Genomic DNA, 21,975 nt, shown 5'->3' with positions numbered 1-21,975 from the left:
TTTCTCTGCAATAGCGGAATTAACCATTCATCAGCTATGAAACTATCTCATATTAACGTATACATTATAGATATCGCTTACTGATCGCCAATGTAAACTGCCCAGTGCTTGTATGGAAACAAACAGAATTTCTTTCGTTGAAACTCAATGAGATCTCCTCCGTTGGCTGTTTGAACGACATCGTCGGCTTCAACAAAGGGATTCGTGGGTGCTGCTGCCATGAACCAATTGCCAAAGACGAACGTCACGACGACTTCACAGAATCGACGAAACATCTTTACCTTTGAAAATGAGTTTGTAACAATTTGACTATAAAATCTGTTACAGAGATTAATTATAATTACTGTGAGTCGAGATGTAATCAACAACGGAATAAAACACGTCGCCAAGGAGAGGCTGGAATGCCCATCAAAAAGGTTTAAACCTGCAAAAAATAAAAATGAAAAGATTCAGTTGAATTCTATTGAATGGAAAACTCGTTCAAACACCTTTTTTCTCAATGCAGTTCACTATCGATGGAAATGCATATGCACTTTGACAGTTTGAAAAGGTCCAAGCGGAAATATTTGGCGTCCCGAGGACTTTTGTTGTAGCGGAATGGTTGGACTCGCTGGACGTCCTTCCTCTTTGGTGGGACTCTGCCGAATCGCCCACTCCCCGCTAAGAACGCACTCAGTTTAATCTCGCCTATTAAAAGAAAATAATACAAAATGAAATTTGATAAGAAATATCAGGCCAAGTAATAAAAAACCAAGCAAAACATGTACTAATTAGCTTTCGTGTCGGCTGGGTTTTTAGTGTAGTACTAGCGACGTTATCTTTATGGTATAATTGTGGCTCACGTTGGTGCCGCAGGTCTCCCATAAACCCTATAGTGTGTTGCAATAGATTAACAGGGTAGCTATAGTCACGGTGCTACTCGCTTCATAACGCGCCAGTTTTGCGATCGAGTTTGAACCTGTTGATAGTTGAATTGCCAAAAATGGACAACGGCGGATATTCGCTAGTTGGAATGTGCGGGGGTAAGTCGAAGCCCAAAATGTTCTTTTTCCTCGAAGCTGATGACGCCGACCCCGAAAAGGGTTACAAGATACCTCAACATTTGCTATTTCGACATTTAGTGAAAGAAACAACCGTCAAAATGGCCGGAGACGTCCAAGACATTTTCGAAAGGTTGAAAATCCTGAACGAAATCGACTCGGTGTCTGAAATTACAAGAGTCGAAACACACAAATGGCCTCCTGATGTTGGTTCGAATGAAAAGGACAACATCTTCGTCGTATTCCAGACGGCCAGCAAAAGGAATGGAGAGCACTGGTGGTCGCTGGATGAGGAGCTGAGAGTGGTGAATGTGTCGTCATTCAAAGATCCCGCGAAAAAGGCGCCGTCAAAAACAAGTTTAAAGGCAAAAGTCGAAATCGAATTGAATCGATCGCCAAAAGATTAAAAGGAAAAGGTTCGATTAAAGATTTCTTTGTAACATTGTGGATTCACGTTGTTATTCAACTTAAATGCCAAAGTTTCTTGTCCAGTTGCGAGTCGTTGATTCCCTTGGTTATGAAAAAACTCACCGAAATCCAATACGAATACCCCAGTAAATATTTCACTTATTCGGCTCTTTCGGCTGAGGAACTCGTACCCGAAATGGCCGAAATCATCGACCTGCTCACCAACGTTTCAGAGTGGCACCCACTGCTGTGCCTCACCTATTTGGGAGATATTCCTCAGTTCGATCGAGTGCTGGGAAATGGGTTTTTTAAAAGCAACATTGACGGCATTTACAGCAAATCGACTCTGCTCAATTCGGCCATTCTCTTTTCCAAAACGGAAATGGTTCGACATCTTTTGGAGAAGAAAAAAGCCAACGCCAGAAAATGTGACGCCAAAGGAAGAAATGCCCTTCACATGGCGGCCCTGTTCAGTGAAAAAGAAGAAATCATCAAATTACTTTTCAGTTATAAAATGGAAATAAACGCTCGCGACAAATCAGGGATGACTGCTCTCCATTACGCCATCATGGCGTCCAATTTCACAGTTGCCAAACACCTGATACGTCACGACGCTGATACCAAAATACCCGATCCAACCGACCATTCGCCCCTTCACTTGGCAGCCCATTACGCAAAAGACACCAACATTCTCAAGCTACTCCTGACTAAAGTGGGGATAGACGAGTGTGATTCAACTGGAATAACTGCCCTGCACAGCGCCGCCATCGCCTCCAACGTCGCATCCGCCCGCTACCTGTTAAAAAGAGGTGCAGACATAAATCGTCGTGACAAACGCGGTCGAACTCCGATTCACGTCGCCGCCTCTTTCGCAAAGGACATGGATTTCTTCGACATTTTTCTGGATAATAACAAGGTGGATCTCGACTGCTGCGACGACCGCAATCTCACCGTCCTCGACTACGCCAAGATTAATCAGCACGGCTTAGCCAAGGAAATCGTCAGTCGCATTGAAGAGAAAATCAAAAACAATCACCAGATCAAACGTAGTCGGTTTCAAGGGATGCCAATTTCCAGCCAAGATGCCAACGACAAAAGTGGCTCTAAGACTCCACTGCCACCCTTGGCGGCACCTAATGCAAACGTAAGGTCTCTAATTATTGCTCAACACATATTTGCGGGGGAAATGTTTCGATGGATGATGGTCAAACTGTTCACTTGGAAGATGGCGTTTTTGCTTTGTATTTGCTTCGTAGGCATTCTTGCAACTTTTTGTTTGATTCCCGAATACGGCGGCGGTAAACTTCTGCACTACATCATCACATTAGAAATTGCAAGTCTAATTTCAATGCTATCATCCTCGTTTGAAGTTTTAGTTGCCATCCCTGATAAACAATCTGAGTTAGTCTCCATAACGTTGGCCAACCAGCGCTCAACTTGGTCAGATTACATTTTCGACAACAACCAAGGCGACGGGTACTTCAAACAACTCCTACCAATGGCGATCAAAGAAACCGCCAACGATGTGGTCGGTGAATCCAATAGCGATGGATGGTCAACAATGATCGAAGACATCATCAATGCATTACTGGACTACTTTTGATCGCTGACACACGAGCTGACACAAGCGGTTGGAGTGGATTAAGTTTCGGTAATGATTTAACCTTTCCCCATTCGAGATTGCAACCCGATATTTTCATGCCGAATTCGCCAGTACAAAGCGTTAAGTTCCTTAAGAAAAATTCTAGCCACAATAGAAAATAAGTAGCTAATGTCAAATTTCCTTCAATAAAGTCCAATGTTCGATGTGTGTTATTTTACCGTAGACTAACATTTAATAAAACTATTTGTAATCCCGAGTCTTTTACGATGAGTTATTCAAGCCAATAAATATGTTACATCTTAGAAAAGAATCGGACATGCGGTTTTCCGTGAAATGAAACGAATTGAATCATCCATTTTTTGAAAATAAACTTTAAATCCACTCGAATTTGTCAAAGCACAGAAATTCGATCGCCGATAGTCGTCGACACAAATAATGAAATAATAATCAAAGGCGTTTGACGCAGCGAAAGAATTTGTCGAACTCAAGGCTGTCTAGAAATACTGGGGTTTTCGTCAGTTGTGAAAAGTCAACAGGGAGAGAGATTGCGCGTTGCAATCTCGAAATCACCTGTTGTTTCCTTCTTATCTGCATAACTCGTGGGGCACAGGACGTCCTCTATCGTGAGGCCTTGAGCATAACGCCACCGAAATACACTGTGTACACGTTTACACTAGATAACACTTACCGATGGCCAATGTAGACTGCCCAGTGCGTGTATGGCAGCACTCAAATTTCTTGCGTTATTGAAACTCAATCAGATCTCCTCCGTTGGCTCTCTGAACGAAACAGCGTCGGCTTCAACAAAGGAATTCCTGGGTGCTGCTGCAATGAACCAATTGTCAAAGACGAACGCCACGACGACTTCCAAAGATCTGACGAAACATCTTTACCTTTAAAATGAATGTAAAGACTATCAAAATGTGTTACACAGATTTAGATAAATGAATTACTTTAATGTTAGTTGAGATGTAATCAACAACGGAAGTAATCACTTCGGCAAAGGGCGTACGATGTGAGAAAATGCGCCAGCGGCTCTACGGCGAGTGGAGTGCTCGTCAAAAAAGGTTCAAACCTGCAGGCATTTGTTATTTTAATTCTCTTGAATGAAAAATTTGTTCGGTCGCCACCTCGCATTGTCTTCAATGCACTACATATAGGAATGCAGATGCACTTTCTTGACAATTTGAAAAACTGCAAGGAAGTATTTGGCGAACTGCTGAGAACCGTTGCCCAGATACGGCTGATACAAGTTCAGTTGTAGGAATGATTGGACGTCCTTCCACTTTGGTATAGGACTCTGCCAAATCGCCTACTCTCCGTTGAATACGAACAAATATCAAATTTGTCTCTTGCCTGTAGAAAAAGAAAACAAAGAAAAAAAAAGAATGGATAAGAAATGTCGGGCCACGAGTTGTTAATAAAACGCAAGCAAAACATGTACTGAATAGCACTTGGCGTTATTTTCCGAGTAGACTGACGCGTTTTAGTATGCTAGCGACGTCACCTGTGGTAATAATTAGTAGCCATATTTGTTATTACCAAAGCCCATGCCTTATAGAAATCACGAGGCTTGTTAGCGCTTGTTAGCAATTAGCTTCATACCTTGTCAGTAAAGCGATCGAGTTTGACACCAAATATTATTCTGCGCCAATTTGTTTGCACAAAATCGACCGTATAGTGTTGATAGTTGAGTTGCGAAAAATGGACAACGGATATTCGCTAGTTGGAATATGCGGGGTAATAAGTCAAAACCCAAAATGTTGTTTGTGTTCAAGGCTGACGAAAACCTAGAAAGGGGTCCTAACGAAACGTTGCAACGAATAGAAAAAATTTCTCCTTTTTACATTCGTTTCTGCAATTCTTTTTTTCCCTGCCAAATTTGCCGCCAACACCTGGATTAATATGCAAAGAAACTGAGCAACGTAATAGCGAAATCAACACATTCACGTCAGAAAAAGAAAAGAAATTAGATATGGTACCACGATAACCTCATTAAAAAATTATACATCACATTACCGCAAACCAAGCATTCTTCGCTTTTCGATTCTTTGCGGAAATATTTGGTCGTTTTCCATGTGACCCATTTCCGTCATCAGCCGTGAAAGAAGAGAAGAAGAGCGAGAGACTGCGTGCTTGCTGCAATCTCGAAACCACTTGTCGTTTCCCTCTGGTCTGCGGAACCCGTGCTGCATGGGGCAGCAGCACAGCGCACAGCCGCACCGGGCACTTCCTCTACCGCGAGGCCTTCAGCATTTTTCGCCATGGAAATCCCCACTTGAATGTTTCCAAATTTATATGTTTGAGCCACTGCCTATTTCTCCTTTGTTCACTACTAGACGAGAGCTTTTAATCAAGTGATGCGCAGTAGACGCTGGTGAGTGGAACAAGTGGAACAACGCCGACTGCCTAGCTCGAGACCCAAAGCATTAATTCAATAATTGCTCGTCGTTTGAAATTGATTTGAAATTCTGTTTTGTGTTTGGACACGGTGGGGCTGCAATTCCCTGCATTAAGTTGAAAATGTGCGACACCTATTCAACGAGACGGGCGCTGATGCTCGGACTTTGGTTTTCTTTTTGGGCCATTCACATCGTTCAAACTAATGCACAATTACGAATGCTCCCCGAAGTAGAAAATGACGAGCAAGTCAATGAAGAAGGATCAACCTTAACACTCGATTGCATCGACGAAAAATATTATGGTGACAGCAGTCACGGATGGATGCTTCCACGATCTGAGGTGATCAAAATGATCTCGATATAAACTATTTGATTTTGATTGTCTTCACTCGTTACCGTGTTTTCTCTAGTTGGAAGCGCAATGGGAAGGGCGTTCAATGGACAGAGATCGACAAACAATAAAAAATCGACTGAACATTACAACTTTTGGCAATACAACGTACGGGTTTTCGACGATGACTTTAGTTAACTTGACACCCACGGACACGGGCAATTACCGATGCGTAGGACCGATAAGTTATTTCAGTCGAAAACGATTCGTTTACGTCTCCAGTGGGTCATTTTTTTTATTACGGATTAGCGTTTACTAGAAACTTTTAGCATTATACGACTCGACGTTGAAATAATTTGTTTTTCGCATTCAGGTACCAGACATTTAGTTTTTGAAACACTTGCAAATTCTTTGGCCAATAATTGGTTAAGAAAAAAACTAATAGTGGAGTAAAGTTATATTTTAACCTAGAACAAATTGCTAGAATTGATTTTTTTAATGAGCTTTATTACTATCAAGGTAATAAATACTTGTTCAAAACCCTCCGAAGAAATAATTATATTTACTATTAAAAATATTGAATTTAAATAAATAATTTCATTTAACTATTAATTTAATACCGAATTTAAAAGATTTAAAATAAAAAAAAGTCATGAAATGATACCTTGTGATAGGCTACATCATATCACCAAATATGAATATTTTCTGTCGAACGGTATTCTAGTTGTTTAATTTAGAAGTTGTAACATTTGTAAAAATTTTACAGTGCCGCCAAAAAGGTTTAACACGGTCTCTTATGCCCGATAGTCCCTAAGTAAAGTGACAATAACTTATAAACTATAGGACCAAAATTTTTTCTATTGTTATTAAAATATAAAGAACATCCTAGCGTATAAGAATCGATCGTTGAAATATGGTGTTAATAGGACTTTTTCTTTAGTTATTCATACTTAGAGTTAGTCTATGATTTTGCCTTATCAAAAGTAAGTTTACAAAAAATTCCCACCACGAGCGTTGTCATCGTTTTCCTGTCAAGGAAGTTTTTTCATGTCTGTTGTTTTCTTGTAATGTGCTTTCCTGTCAAGGATTATTAAACATAAATTTCGCTTTACTTATCAATGGAATATCTGTGTATTTGTATTATTTGGTACCCAAAGCACATTACAAGAAAACATCAGACATGACAAAACTTCCTTGACAGGAAAACGATGACAACGCTCGTGGTGGGAATTTTTTGTAAACTTACTTTTGATAAGGCAAAATCATAGACTAACTTTAAGTATGAATAACTAAAGAAAAAGTCCTATTAACACCATATTTAAACAATTGATTCTATACGCTATGATGTTCTTTATTTTTTAATAGCAATAGAAAAAATTTAGGTCCTATAGTTTATAAGTTATCGTCACTTTACTTAGGGACTATCGGGCATAAGAGACCGTGTTAGGCCTTTTTGGCGGCACTGTAAAATTTTTACAAATGTAACAACTTCTAAATTATACAACTAGAATACCGTTCGACAGAAAACATTCATATTTGGTGATATGATGTAGCCTATCACAAGGTATCATTTCATGACTTTTTTTTATTTTAAATCTTTTAAATTCGGTATTAAATTAATAGTTAAATAAAAATTATTTATTTAAATTCAATATTTTTAATAGTAAATATAACTATTTCTTCGGAGAGTTTTGAACAAGTATTTATTACCTTGATAGTAATAAAGCTCATTAAAAAATAAATTCTCGCAATTTGTTCGAGCGAACATAGCCTTTTGGCATAACTTTACTCCACTATAAACAGAGACAATACTCGCACCATCTCTTTCATTACAACTCATCCGAACGTCAGCATTTCACTTTTCAAGGATAGAATGGAACCGGATACGTACCTCGAGGTATTTCGAAATCGTGACATAAAAGAACACACGGAATAAGACACTAATAATCTTTTGAAAATCGTGTCGATCGTGTCGCTTAATACAAGGTCTGGAATTCTTCAATAAAAAATTCGAGGTGGTCATTCGATCCTAGAAATGGATTGACGTTGAAGAATCCAACCGTTTCCGACTGGGGAGAATATTATGTTTTCGGCCATTTGCCCTTTGTTAACGGAAAACCCGTCAACATAACACGTTCCGACCGTTACGAACAAACAACGGAACGGATGATACACAAAATCTTCCCGAGGGATCGGATCGACGCTATCGACGGGATCAAATTTCATATTATTGTGTCAGGTAATCAAAACTGTGACATCACCCTCGTAAACTTATCAATTGAATGCGATTATGCAACTAGAAATCGACGTTGAGAGAGTGGGAGCACCTGATGATCCAGTGGAAGGATCCAACGTCACTTTAATCTGCAATTCTTTCTGGAGGCCACCAACATGGTTCTATTACGCAAATGGGAATGCGACATGGCACAAGTTTTCAAACGAATTTTTAAAGGAACCAAACGCAGGCATATAACACTATACATACTAAAAGAAAAGTGACGTTAATTCTTACATTGCTTCAATTTGCAAATGTCACCTATCGTCGCAGATATTAGAAACGAAATTGAAAGGACGACCCCGGACAGATTTTACAAAAGAAAATTGCATTTGATCAACGTAACTTTAAATACTCCATACACGAAATTCAAATGCGTCTATGGCGACGACAATTCAATAGTCAAAGAAATTTCTTTCACTATTAAAGGTGAGAATTTGATGAATTAAAATAATATAAGATGTCAAGTCCATCAAGTAACGGATTTCTTTTCGTTTCACAGAAATAGACAACGGACTCAAACTGTTTCAAAAAGGAGTTGCCCAAAATTTGATCTGCAACCGTTGGTCGCTTCACGTTCCCATTGAGTGGCTCAAGGTGAAATCTTATCTCATTTTTCTCCTAAACGGAATTTTCAGGTTGGCAATTTATATGTATTTCCAACATCTAGGATGGCGTGCACTACTCCGACTCGGTCTATGAAAACGAAACCGCGTCTATTGTGCAACTGCAAGGAAAAGAAACGGAAGAGGGAATCTACGAATGTAGATGGAACAACAGCAAAGGAGAACCGAGAAACAAAAAATTCACAGTAAACTTCAACTTCCGTTTCGAAAAGGACGAAAAAGATACATACATCATCATCATATCTGCATCTTTAATCGGATTACTTGCAGTCGCAGTGGGAATCGGAATTAAAGTTTATCTTGACAAAGTAAAAGATTTTTACGGATTTTTACTCATATTAATTAGTAGGCTAAGCACTTCATCACCATAAAACTCAACTCATTTTAAAGAGAACAGTGGAAAAACAATTTGAAAAAAGGCTGAACGGAGATCCAAGTAGAATCGACCCGGATGTACCGATGGAATATCAAACGGAATTCCTGCCTTACGATAAGAAATGGGAATTTCCAAGGAAAAGACTCAGACTCGGTTTGTTGTTCTTTGGCACTTAGTTCATTTAACGGCAAAAATAATTAAAAATTAAATTTGAAGGTCAAGAACTGGGATCTGGTTGTTTCGGTCGAGTTGTTAAAGCTGAGGCTGTGGGAATTAAAGACTCGGATGAAACTGTGACAACAGTCGCCGTCAAAATGATCAAACCGACTGCCAAATCTCAAGACGCATTGGACGCTCTCATAAGGGAATTAAAAATTATGATCTATTTGGGATCGCACTTGAATATTGTCAATTTAATGGGGGCCTGTACCAAAACACTCGTTAAAGGTAAAACGACCATCATTAAACAGATAAAAAAAAAAAAATTTGTTTGTCACTTACAGAAGAAATTCTGGTCATCATCGACTTCTGCCGATTCGGCAATTTAAAATCTTTTTTAATTGAACACCGGGACAAATTCATCAATCAGTTGACGGCAATAGGTAATTTGCTACCTGAGGGCGAAACGGTGGAAATCCAAACACCAACTAAGTAATACATCAGATGTAACAGTGAACGACAGCCACTTATTATATTCTATTCCATTCTATATTATTATAGTCCTCCAGTTTCAAATGATTTTCCTGAACATCCGCTGTCTGTCGAGAATGAAGTTCCGGGACGTGAGTTTACGCAGAATTTCATTTTACTTCCCTGTTATATTCACAAGATTTTTATCTTTTGTCGTTTAAAAAGTTAAAGGGTCGGAAAATGATGTTGAAATGCAGCTCGAATCAAAACGGAACAGTTGCAATGCAGAAGATTCGAATGCAACTGCCAATCAAATAATAAAAACGAGCGACTTGATTTCCTGGTCATTACAAATTGCTAGAGGCATGGAATTCTTGGCCAGCAAAAAGGTGAAAGACTCAATCTAATTCTAAACACAATAATTAAACATTATTTACCCGTATCCAAACAGGTATTGCACGGCGATTTGGCCGCCCGCAATGTCCTTTTGGCCGATCACGGAGTCGTCAAAGTGGCCGATTTTGGAATGGCCAGGCAAATGAAGGATTACGATTACCAGAAAATGGGAGAGGTAAATAAAGCGACATTCGAACGTTGATTTAATAATTACTAATTTTATGTTTTAATGATAGGAATTAATGCCCGTCAAATGGATGGCGATCGAATCCCTGACGGATAAAATCTTTTCCAGCCAATCGGATGTCTGGTCCTACGGGATTCTCTTGTGGGAAATATTTTCCCTCGGCAAAGTTCCGTATCCAGGTGAGGAATTGATCAATTGAAATTGCCATGGAAATGACTGACTAACGTTGGCTAATTTCACTTCATTTTTCAGGAATGGGTAATGGTTGGGCGCTTGTAAGAGACATTCAAAATGGACACCGAATGGGAAAACCGGAATATTCTCCCAATTTCTTTGGAGATATTATGAAAAAATGTTGGTACATAAATCCAAAAGAGAGGCCAACTTTCTACCAACTGGCAGAGATAATCGAAAAATACATCGAGTCACTTGTCGGCTTGGATTATATGAATGGACTAGAAAGCGAAAACGATTTAATTGGCGCAGCAATCGAACGTACTGAACCATTCCAACCCTGAACCAATCCAACACGAATAAATTTTATTCAATAACCTGCTATTAAAAAAAAACTGTCATCGTCTTTTGTCAAAGAACAACTTATATCTTTCCGCTGCATCGCAAAGGAAAATTCAAAACGGGAAAACCATAGTCGCCACATATAAAAAAAAAAAATTCGAGGTTTACCGAATTGCGTAAGCGAAGAGTTCGCAAATCTCGGCGGAAATGCCAAAACATGCACTGTTACTACAAAGAAGTAATATTGCACTTACCCTATATCAGAGTAAAAAGGATCAGGGCCGAAAGTCCCAGAATCAATTAATCATCCATTCTTATCCACGGTGATGAAGGTGGTGTCGATCGACGCAACGGAATCAGTTTGGAAAACATCAATAGCATCTAAACTGCAGAAGGGAAGAAATCCTAAAAGGATAGCGATTAGCCGATTAGCGCACAATTATAAACTTAAGTAATTTTTCATAATTGAAGAGCATCCAAATTACCTGAAGAAGGGCCTTGAGTTCCCCGTGACTGGTGAGAATGGCGATGAAATCCTCCTACCAATACCATCGATGTAATCGCATTGGGCGGTTGAAGTGGTGACAGTGGACACGTAATTATAAATCCGGAGAACAGGCTACGTACGTACGGTGGCGATACAATTGTCTAATAAAGGATTAAGATAATAGATTAGGTAATAGGTGTGAAGTGTCAAAACCGAAAAGCAGTTGTCGGTTTCGAGTGTAGAAAAATGTGAAATAAGAAGTAACATAAACATTATGGAAATGGCTAACTTAACTATTAGCAACATTTTCTTTACCCATTCCAATTGGCAGCAGAGAATGCAACAGGCATGAAGATGGCACGATTTGTTCTTAAACAATGGTCTTATGCGAACTCGGGAAAGAAAAAGAGGGATTGAGATCAGGTTTACAAGTCGCAACGAAATGTAAAACCAGATTGGAATCGCCATCCAAATTTATTTAAGAAGTAAAAGCAATTTTACGGGTAAATAATACCCTACCCTCCCTCTAATATCAGAGCATATCACTAAGTTCGCCGAGCAAGATGCCCTGCATTGTTACGTTCTTCATAACTTCGACTGCTTTCGAAAAACCCACTAAACGATCTGGTAAGGCAAAAACATTCCTGATTTCTTCCAACAAAAATCTTTGTTGCATGTAAAAAAAAAATCAATTGACATAAAACACATATATAACCTTACAGACATAATCTGTCAGTAGCATCTACCATAAGACTGGATCAGACGTACAGCCGCAATGACATCGAAAATCTTGCATGACGGTAATAAACGAGAGGAAAATTAACGCAATAAAATCAAATTGAGCCATTTACCAGAGGTGATGTTATATCAAATACAGCCTATAATGGTATGAATGGATGTTCAATATTCAAGTGTCTTCGAGGGGTAGTCAACTCGAAAAAATATCCGTACACCCCCGTATTTTTAATGAAAAAATATGAAAAATATGAAAAAATATAAAAAATATAAAAAATATAAAAAGTTTTAACACGAAATTTTTTTTTTGCCTTACACTAAAAGGTTGCACTGAACATGTTTAGTACGTGTTTTAGGGTACTGAAAAGGAGAATATTTGCACTTAATGTAAAAATTTTACACTTAATATGGAGAACATACTTAAATAATCTTAAAATAAGTGTCTTTTAAAACAATTAAGTACTTACAAAAATTAAGTAGGCCTACTCTTTGGCAATGTACTTAATTTAATTTGCATACTTAACAAGCAATCCACCACTCAAGTGCACCAAATCCATGGACCCCCCATATTTTTCCCATTCCGCTATGGGACCTAAAAATCTGAAATAATTCAGGCATATCCAGTTTTTTACTCCGGATTCACCTGAGTTTTCAGAATTTAAATATTCCCTGTCGTTCGGGAGATATTTAATGTTAAAGTTTGAGTTTTTTCAAATTTTAACAATTTTGGGGGGTCTTTGGCATCGCTTTTTGGATAAATGATAACCTTAAAAAACAAACAAATTCAACCAAAAGTTTGCTCGGTCATCCCTTAACACCAATCCAAAAGGAATTTACAATCCGGATTAGATTGGCCGAGTTATTCCCAATCTATTAAAGTGTAATTTTCACCAGTTTCCCACCCAGCCTAGTCGCCATTTTTTATGACTCTCCCTCGCGTTCCTAGCGGATGACAGACGAAGCATACGAGTTCTCTACACCTCGGGCTTCATATTGCCGGCCACTAGACTATATGAAAAGGCCTACAGTATGTCCCCCGGTCTAAAGTGAAGGCCAGGAAAGCGTAGCTTCGTCTGTCATCCGCTAGGAACGCGAGGGAGAGGATGCCAAAGACCCCCCAAAATTGTTAAAATTTGAAAAAACTCAAACTTTAACATTAAATATCTCCCGAACGACAGGGAATATTTAAATTCTGAAAACTCAGGTGAATCCGGAGTAAAAAACTGGATATGCCTGAATTATTTCAGATTTTTAGGTCCCATAGCGGAATGGGAAAAATATGGGGGGTCCATGGATTTGGTGAACTTGAGTGGTGGATTGCTTGTTAATAAATTTTTTAAATAAGTGCCCGATGGTACAGTATCCTGCACGGAAACTGGGACACAGTTTTACACAGGATACTCGTAAGACCCACCTATCGGCTGTCCCAGTTTCCGTGCAGGATAGTGGATACTACCTTTTCCTCCTTAATATAACTTTGCACTTTTTCAACATTCTTACTTATTCTGGGGCAACATACTTAATTTTAATTTGCATTCTTAATAAGTTTTTTAAATAAGTGCCCAGTGGATTTAAGTACCTTTTCCTCCTTAATAAATTGGAAGTGAAGTTTGAACATTCGGAAAAGTTTCTAAGTCCCAACTCCCGTCGTGTTATACCATAGGATTATGAACAGATTCCGATATCTACAATGGCACAGTGGATGAGTATCCGACTGTAACTCGGTAGTCCCGTGTTCAATTCCGTCCACAGACTAATCTATTATTTTTAAAATAAGTATGTTAAGTAGGAAAAAAATTTAAGTACTATAGAAAAATAAGTGGCACGGTAGTATTTCAATTTTTTTTGTGTATAAAATAGTTTAAGTACGTTGTTACTATTCAGTAGGCAAATATTACTCACAAAACAACATACGTATAAAAAAATATTAGAAATACAAAAAATATAAAAAATACGAAAAAATATAAAAAATACGGAAAAATATATTTTTATTTAAATATTCGTACACCCAAATCATGAGTTGACTACCCCTCGAGTGTCTTACTTCATTTCGGAAATACCAGTCTTTTTAAAGCGACGATCCTTTTTCCTGGTGCTCTTCGACGAAAAGCACCGTACGAACGTAATCGATCGATCACTGGCTGCTGCCGTCTGAAGAGGAGGTGTACCAAACTTTTCGACGTTCAAATTCGTACTTGTCGAACCTCGTGGAATATCATCTAATAGAAAACAAACAATAATTAGAAATTCGTATTTGGAATTTTGGATGTAAAAAAATTAAAATACAGGAATAACAGCTGGAGTTGAACGTGAACAGTGGAACCAAACTGTAAGTGACACATTATTTTTTAAATATTATTGCTGGGAATAGGTGATAGGATCTTGAGAAAAAATTATGGGAAAATTCCAGCCGGCAATCCAGATGACGTGAAAAAAAAGGAGTGTACACATGTGAAAAAATACAAATAAATGTAAAAGAAATTTTGCTGATCTCGCTCACCTTTGAAAATAAAGTTATAGAACAGTTTAAGTGGAAACTTTCTATTGATGATTTTCATTCCGTGTATCCATCTTGTTGTTTCGCAATTCTGTGAATGTAAAAAAAAATTAAGTTTCCGCAAAATCTTATCACGAAATCATCACAGTTGGAGTCATAGTATGATAGGTTGTCACAATCATATTCCTATAACAATTGCACATGTTTTAACTTTAGGTTTTTTTCAGAGAATAATTTCTAATATTTGTCACGCAAACTCAAGTTATTAGGCATTGACTTTAACTGAAAGATCTTAATTGATAACTACAACTGAGCACTTAACAAGAGCCAACACGATTTTTAACTATTAATTTGCATCATGAAACTTAATTGCACTTACCATCATGCAAATTTTTCGGTTTCTAGGGTTCGTTCACACGTTTTGGATTCAGTTTTGAAAGACCAACTTGCTTTGTTTCCTGTTTTGCTGTATTCTTGATTTCTTGCGCGGATAACTCAACGAAAAAATGACAGTCTTCTTGCCCAGCTGGTTGCCTGATTCTTTCAGGGAATCAAACATTGACCAGCTATTTCAAATTGAAGTGACCCGTCACCAATAGAATAATCAGTAGAATCAGACTGATAGCCCAGATCCATCCTGACAGCTTGGTAAGTGTTGATTGATTAAAAGACATTTAATGAAGTTCAAATAATAAAAGAGGAAGAACTTTGATATCAGTCTTGATAACTGTTAGAGAGAGCAGTACAAGTATTTTAATCTGATAGAATAAATCACACAAACATGCTCTCGATCTTTGTGTTAATGGCCATGAATTGAATACTGAAGAACTGAACTGAAGTCATGAAGTGGAACATGGACTACTTTAACTAAAGGACGGGACTCTTCGGCCTTTCCTATGTCGGCCATGTAAAATTTTTTCCGGGAGAATCGGAATCGAAATTTAAAAATATGTATTGTTTTACCTAATGTCTCTATACCTAATATGTACGGTTATAGAGATATTGCAAATTACTTTACGGAAAATTTGAAAAAAAGACAAAACACCGGTGCCATCTATGAACCAGGTACCCTAAGCTCTTTGAGTTTGCAAGCAGATACATGTCTAGAGTAAGAGAGACCACTCTCTTATCTCTAGCTGTCTCCAGTCTTCTGACATAGCTGCCTAACTATCTTTCACCTTGTAGCGTATATTCCTAAGAGCTTAGACTGCTTGGTTGCTAGATGGCACCGGTGTTTTGTCTTTTTACCACTACTCCTGAAAGTAAAATTAGAATACTTTATTAATTAGTTTTCTTTACTAAGTTTTATAAACACAGTTAGAATCAGCGAAAAAAACTGCATTTTTTCGATGGTTTCCATTAATTATCTCCTGAACAAACCCCACCCGACTAGCTTTAACACGGCGAGATAGGCGAAGAGTCCCGTCCTTTAGTTAAAGTAGTCCATGAGTGGAATAGCACTAGCAGAAGCAGACGATCTGATACCGGATGTCACGTGACGAACTCAAAGCCATCTGACGGTAAAAAAGACAATCGCCAATTTAAAAAAAAATTAAAATTAACGAAACAAACGTGAAAGACATAGTTTATCTTATAATAGACAAGTTACTAATTGTAACTTGCAACTGACAAAAAAAGGGGAAAATAAAGCCAACAGTTTGAGGATTTGGCACTGAAGTTATGAAACCCAACAAACGAGAACACGACTGGCACGCCGTCAATTTTTTCCAAAAATATTTCAAGTTTGAACAGAAAGGGAAACGAGGAAAGGAACGTACACAACGAATTTCAAATACCAAGCCACTTGTCCAACAAAATATAAAGAGAGGCATCAATAAGGATAAAGGTGGCGGCGAGCAAACGACTGCACAGTTGCTGGAGTTGACTGCACATCAATTTTGTTCAAACTTATAACGCGGGCACACAAGCAGCTGAGAGGTAGAACGACAGATTGGTGAACAGGAATAGTGGCTAATTCGGGAGACATGTCCTTTAGATCCCACAAACCCTTTTCCCAAACAGTGTCAACGGTATTTCCATAGTCGATCATCCTGACTTGAACTTTTCGACGACGAACAACGCTGCTGTCAAGACGCATACGAGACCATCCTTCCTTGGCGTTGTATCCTAAGTAAATCCCGTCGACGGTGACTTCTGAGGCAGGTGGGCGTTGGGAACACTTGAATCCCGCAATGAAAATCAAGCCGTCCATCACTGATGCCTTGGTGCGATACGCAATGCAGGGGTCTTCAATCAAAGGATCTTCTGGCACGTTTGGTTCATTATCCTGAATAATCATAACGTTATTGAATTGATTTTGAGATAAAATGAATGTGATCAATACGAACCGTGAGTGGAATCATCCGCACACTCTTCGCTACTTGAAGTAGGATAAACTCGTTCAAGTTGATGACAGGAGGTACGGAAAAAACAACAGTCAATTGCGGCTTCCGTTTGACGATGGATGCGATCAGACATTTACCAACAAGGTGCCTGGAAAATCAAATTTACAAACAAATTTAGAGTTTGAGACCAAAAAAGGGTTGCACTTTGATTGTATCATTACTCGCTAACAGCATCAATGGCAACTTTGTTCAAAACGAAAGTCAAGTATTCCAAGCCATAGAGAACACATCGAGTGGCTTGGCAAGGAAAGATGCCAAAACGACACTCGAGTGGGTAAACAGCTGAGAGTGAAACAGTTTTCAAGTAGCCATCATCCACCATTTCAAAATTTGCCTAGATAGAAAGATAATTTTGAATTCGATTTCTCCAGAATTGTGTAAATGTTAATACAACTTACGTCGCCCGTTTCATCAAATTCAGAAAACAACGCCCGAGCCCACAATTCATTCGTTTTCACTGCGTAGAGACTATCCTTTTCAAGGGTTTCAACTGGTTTCAACTGAGCCTCGTTTTCTCGGTAAAAATTTTTCATGTCATCCATTGTTTCATACAACAGCTCGTCTATAACCGGATTCGGTGTCGATTTACAAAATGATACCTTAAATTGACAATGATTAGAACCAACGCCTCGTTGTAATTTATGAGATTTCACTTTATTATACCTGGTTTCCAGATGACATGGCAAGAACGTAAACGCCAAAAAAGTCCTCATCAGTGTTGGAGTCGAACTGGGCGACACACAGCCAGGTTCTTTGCCAGTAAGAGTAGAGTATTTTGGAGCTTCAGCAAGTTTATGCTTGATGTTTTTGTATTCCATTTTGTAGAGCGCCAGTGAAATTTGGGCTGCAACTGTTGAAAAGAGCTTGGGTATATCCTAGATCAAATGTTGATTCAAAGATGTTACATTTTTCAGTTATACATCTTGTGAGATACAAGACAAATGATCAAACAGTAAAGCTAACTCCCAAATGGGATCACTCAAACAAATAAAGGAATGACCATAGTGAATAATTACGATAAGCCAGAATCTAACAAATACTGTGCTGGGTAAGATTGAAAACCATAAAATTTCCCGATGTAAGAAGCTTCATCATGGTAGAGATGGTTCCATTAATCTACAAATAATTACCCTTTCTTTGTTCAAAAGCAATACTCAAAAGACACAATACAATTGCATAAAGAGGTATAAGTCTTTCATTTTCCGATCAATGGAGAAATGCTGTCATGCAAATGGCACAGTTGGCTAATAACAGTTCCCCAAATACTATATTGCTACATCCTATTGACGACCTTTACCTGTATCTTTATGTTAAGGTTTGGGTTGAAATAATCTATTTTTGTCGAAACGAACTGTTTAAAACAGATTAAATTTAACTCAAAATACGCAGATTTAGCATAAAATATTCGACGTAGACTAGTAACGACTGACGTTACGCGGATACGCGGGTTACGGTAATGAAAGAGCGTTGCCAGTTTGATACAAACAGTGAGTTAAAAAAATTCAACTAGTAAACAAAAATTACGTGACATTGTTTGCGTAATTTTAAATTAAATTAAAATAATTTTCCGAACAAGCTTTGTCGGCAAAGATGTTTGTTGGTAAATAATTCAAGGCAGAAATCGATCTCGATAAGAAGTAAGGTATCGATTATAAACCCCTGGTGGCGCAAAGTTGAAACTTGACCACAGTAAAATAAAAGCAGCAATCTCTGAGTAAATTGTCAGCTACCTGCGTTAGCAAGGTACCCGAAGGGAAATTTGCGATTTTTTTTCATTAATAAGAGATCAAAATAGCGTACTATGACCTACAAAAGTCTAAAAAAAGCTACATTATATAAAATCTAAAAAATACTACTTAATCCACAGTATCCACAGTAAGAAAAAATATTTGTCGAAAACTTCTGAATGGCGCGTTCGCCTGGCGCGAAAGTTTGAATTTTTTAAAAGTCTGCTTGACCATATAGGCTAATCATTTTTTTTAGCATATGGAAATGCGTTTATTGGCTCATTTATCTATCAGAACATGTTGTCATAAGGATAAACTATTTTTATGACCAAGCGCGACAAAATCAAAGATTGCACCACCTGGTGGCGCGAAATTTAAAAAGTTAAAAAATGAGCAAATTTGATGTGATAAAAGGTTTAGTTAAAACTGACCTAGGTTCATAAAAATCAATGAAAATGTGAACAAGAACCCTGTTAATGTGTGGTCCAAATTTGAAACTCGTAGCTTAAGTTTAAAGTATTATTTTTTAATTTTAAAAGTACAAAAAATATGTTTTTTCTCAAAATTGACGTTTTTCAACTTAAAAAACGGGAATGACAGGCCATAGGAATTTCTTTGATTTTTCAGGGTAAAAAGCTTGGTATATTTAGTACATTTAAAAAAATAATTATGTGTGTGTTATTTTTTGTTTAGGAAATATTTCACATTTTATACAAGCGATTTTTTTTACTCCATAACTACCAAATTTTCCCCTGCAATAGTCAGCAAACAAGTTTTTTTAATCATTTAAGCTTCTTTACATCTTCCCAGTCCATTTAAAGTAAAAAATTTCATGCAAATTCGAGTAATCTGCGGTAATACGCGTAATTTAATGTTCCCTTGTGGCATGGACTTGGCAGAAAAGTTTGGGAAATCGACAAATGATTTTAATAATATTTTGGCTCTCCAACTCGAATTTGCATGAAAATTTTTACTAAAAATAGGCTGTGAAGATGTAAAGAAGCCTTAATTTAAAAAAAAAAAACGTGTTGGCTGATTATTGCAGGGTAAAATTTGGTAGTTATTGAGTAACAAAAATCGCTAGTATAAAATGTGAAATATTTTCTAAACAAAAATAACATGATTCTAATTTTTTTAACGATAAAGAATACATAATAAGCATTCTACTGTAAAAAATTGAAAGAAATCCCTATGGCCTGTTATTCCCGTTTTTTAAAGAAAAACGTCAATTTTGAGAAAAAACATATTTTTTGTACTTTTAAAATTAAAAAATAATACTTTAAACTTAAGCTACGAGTTTCATATTTGGACCACACATTGACAGGGATCTTGTTGACATTTTCACTAATTTTTATGAACCTAGGTCAGTTTTAACTAAACCTTTTATCACATCAAATTTGTTCATTTTTTAACTTTTTAAATTTCGCGCCACCAGGTGGTGCAACCTTTGATTTTGTCGCGCTTGGTCTTAAAAAATAGTTTATCCTTATGACATCATGTTCTGATAGATAAATGAGACAATAAACGCATTTCAATATGCTAAAAAAAAATGTAATGATTATATGGTAAAGCAGACTTTTAAAAAATTCAAACGTTCGCGCCAGGCGAACGCGCCATTTTTTCAAAATCCTTCGAGGAAAATTTTTTTTTTATTGATATGAATTGAAAAAGCCTAGTGGCGATCAAATCCGTGAAATGGTCGCCACAGGTTTTGGTCGTTTTCATATGGAATCACCAGCTCTTTTAATTGGATCCATATCCACTTTCTTATGACGACCCATTTTCCAAAACAAATGTAATTGCTCGAAATTATTTCTCACTAAAAAATCGAATATGGACTGTACACCAGACGACCAGTCCACCAGACAATGGGCTGAAGTGTACTGTAATGGTCGTTTACTCGTTTCGTTTCAAAATCAAAGTCACTCTCAAAGTCGATGTCACTACGCGGTCATTCTATTCTATTTACACTTTCATCATTCCAAAATAGAAGTGGCGCTTTTTACATTTACACGAATCCTCCAACATTAAAACTATTTTTTGTATTTTGGCTTGATTAGCCACCTAGTGTGAAAATTTCATTAGCTTTCGCCACCTAGTGTGAAAATAATCGCTAAAGCCATCTAGTGTGACAAAAAATACTAACAAAAAACTAAAGCCATCTAGTATCAAAAATCGCCAACTAAACCAGCCGCAGTGGATAGAAACCCTTCGGGTAACTACTAAACTCAATCAGTCAGAACTCGGGAGTGGACATCACCAGTCTCTGAAGAGAAGCAGAGGAGATGGGAAAGGAACGAAAGTAAAAATAGAGAAAAACAGAGAAAATGTCATGGTGTTGGGAGCGGCCACCCCCCGTTTGAAAAGAAAAGTAAATTTGATGTGAATGAGTTGCACCTTCCGGTCCGTCTAGACTAATTACCCAATAGGGTAAAATATTAATCTAGCAATCAATCGCATTGAAGATTAGAATTGTACTGCAAATTCACATAAATGGTCAGGTGGGACGTTTTCTTCGTTTCCTAGAATTTTGAAATGTTTCCTTTCTTTCTAATCGACTCTAATGAAGCAGGGACTGTCTTTTTCCAATGCATCTACCGATCTACACTAATAAAAGTTACCCGATAATCAAATGTTTCTTTCACAAATCGACCAGAAGAAACGTCATACCATAAATCAATGCTTTCGGGGATAAATGAAATAACATTTTGTTAGTCGTGGGTCAACTGTTATCATTTTTGTATTATGAAATTTTTAAAATATGAAAATAACTCCCGTTTTGTATAGGGTAGCTCATTTTTATTGATTTGATTGATTTTCAGATTATTCTCCAGTTTTGGTTCCACATCGAAATCTTCTTCCGGATCAGGACGTCAGCGCCACTTTAACGACGAAGTCCAGCTGGAGCTACTGGACGCAGAGTTCGCCAGGGATTCGTGCATTCATGCAGGGCACCACATAGGCATTTGGCCACCACTACCATGTAACCTAAAGTAACTCAACCTTGAGTTAGTTATAGAAAATGAAAATAAATATTATTACAAAAGATGGTCTAATTAGATGACAGGACTTCTAACACACCTCACACCTCTTCCATCCTAGAAAAATCTCATGACGTTCAAAAAATGATGAAACACACAATACAAGTTAAAACAGGTAAAAATTCGTGTCGTGTAAAATACGTGGTCGAAAGAATGCTAAAGCATGAATGCAACATGACAGGCATCATGTGCGACTGCGCGCGCTTTAGCAGAGTTTGGTGAGTTTCTTATAAGAGCAACAGCCTAGCTCGGTACCCAACTATCGCTGGGCTCTGCTTGAGCTCATTCGACCG

At 37.7% G+C, this 21,975-nt stretch overlaps 2 protein-coding genes and 1 long non-coding RNA gene across 3 annotated transcripts in view; 1 reads left to right on the top strand and 2 right to left on the bottom strand.

The window, feature by feature from the left end:
* The window catches only part of LOC124350800, a 43,928-nt gene extending 35,101 nt beyond the window's left edge, over positions 1 to 8,827 (top strand). Inside the window, exon 3 of the long non-coding RNA XR_006921115.1 lies at positions 8,730 to 8,827. This is a non-coding gene — a long non-coding RNA (uncharacterized LOC124350800). The remainder of the gene's footprint in view (positions 1 to 8,729) is intronic.
* Positions 1 to 21,975, bottom strand: part of LOC124344997 (verrucotoxin subunit beta-like) — a 493,626-nt gene that overhangs the window by 358,132 nt on the left and 113,519 nt on the right. The gene's annotated exons all lie outside the window — the stretch shown is intronic.
* Positions 16,228 to 17,241, bottom strand: LOC124348987. Its single transcript, XM_046799436.1, has 3 exons — positions 17,076 to 17,241; positions 16,858 to 17,002; positions 16,228 to 16,796 (listed from the first exon to the last, which is right to left on the bottom strand). Exons 1-3 carry the CDS (start codon positions 17,234 to 17,236, stop codon positions 16,341 to 16,343), a joined length of 762 nt encoding a protein of 253 aa, XP_046655392.1. The 5' UTR covers positions 17,237 to 17,241; the 3' UTR covers positions 16,228 to 16,340.

This window comes from Daphnia pulicaria, chromosome 1, assembly GCF_021234035.1.
Source record: "Daphnia pulicaria isolate SC F1-1A chromosome 1, SC_F0-13Bv2, whole genome shotgun sequence".
NCBI lineage: Eukaryota > Metazoa > Arthropoda > Branchiopoda > Diplostraca > Daphniidae > Daphnia > Daphnia pulicaria.
This window is presented reverse-complemented; position numbering and strand designations above follow the sequence as displayed.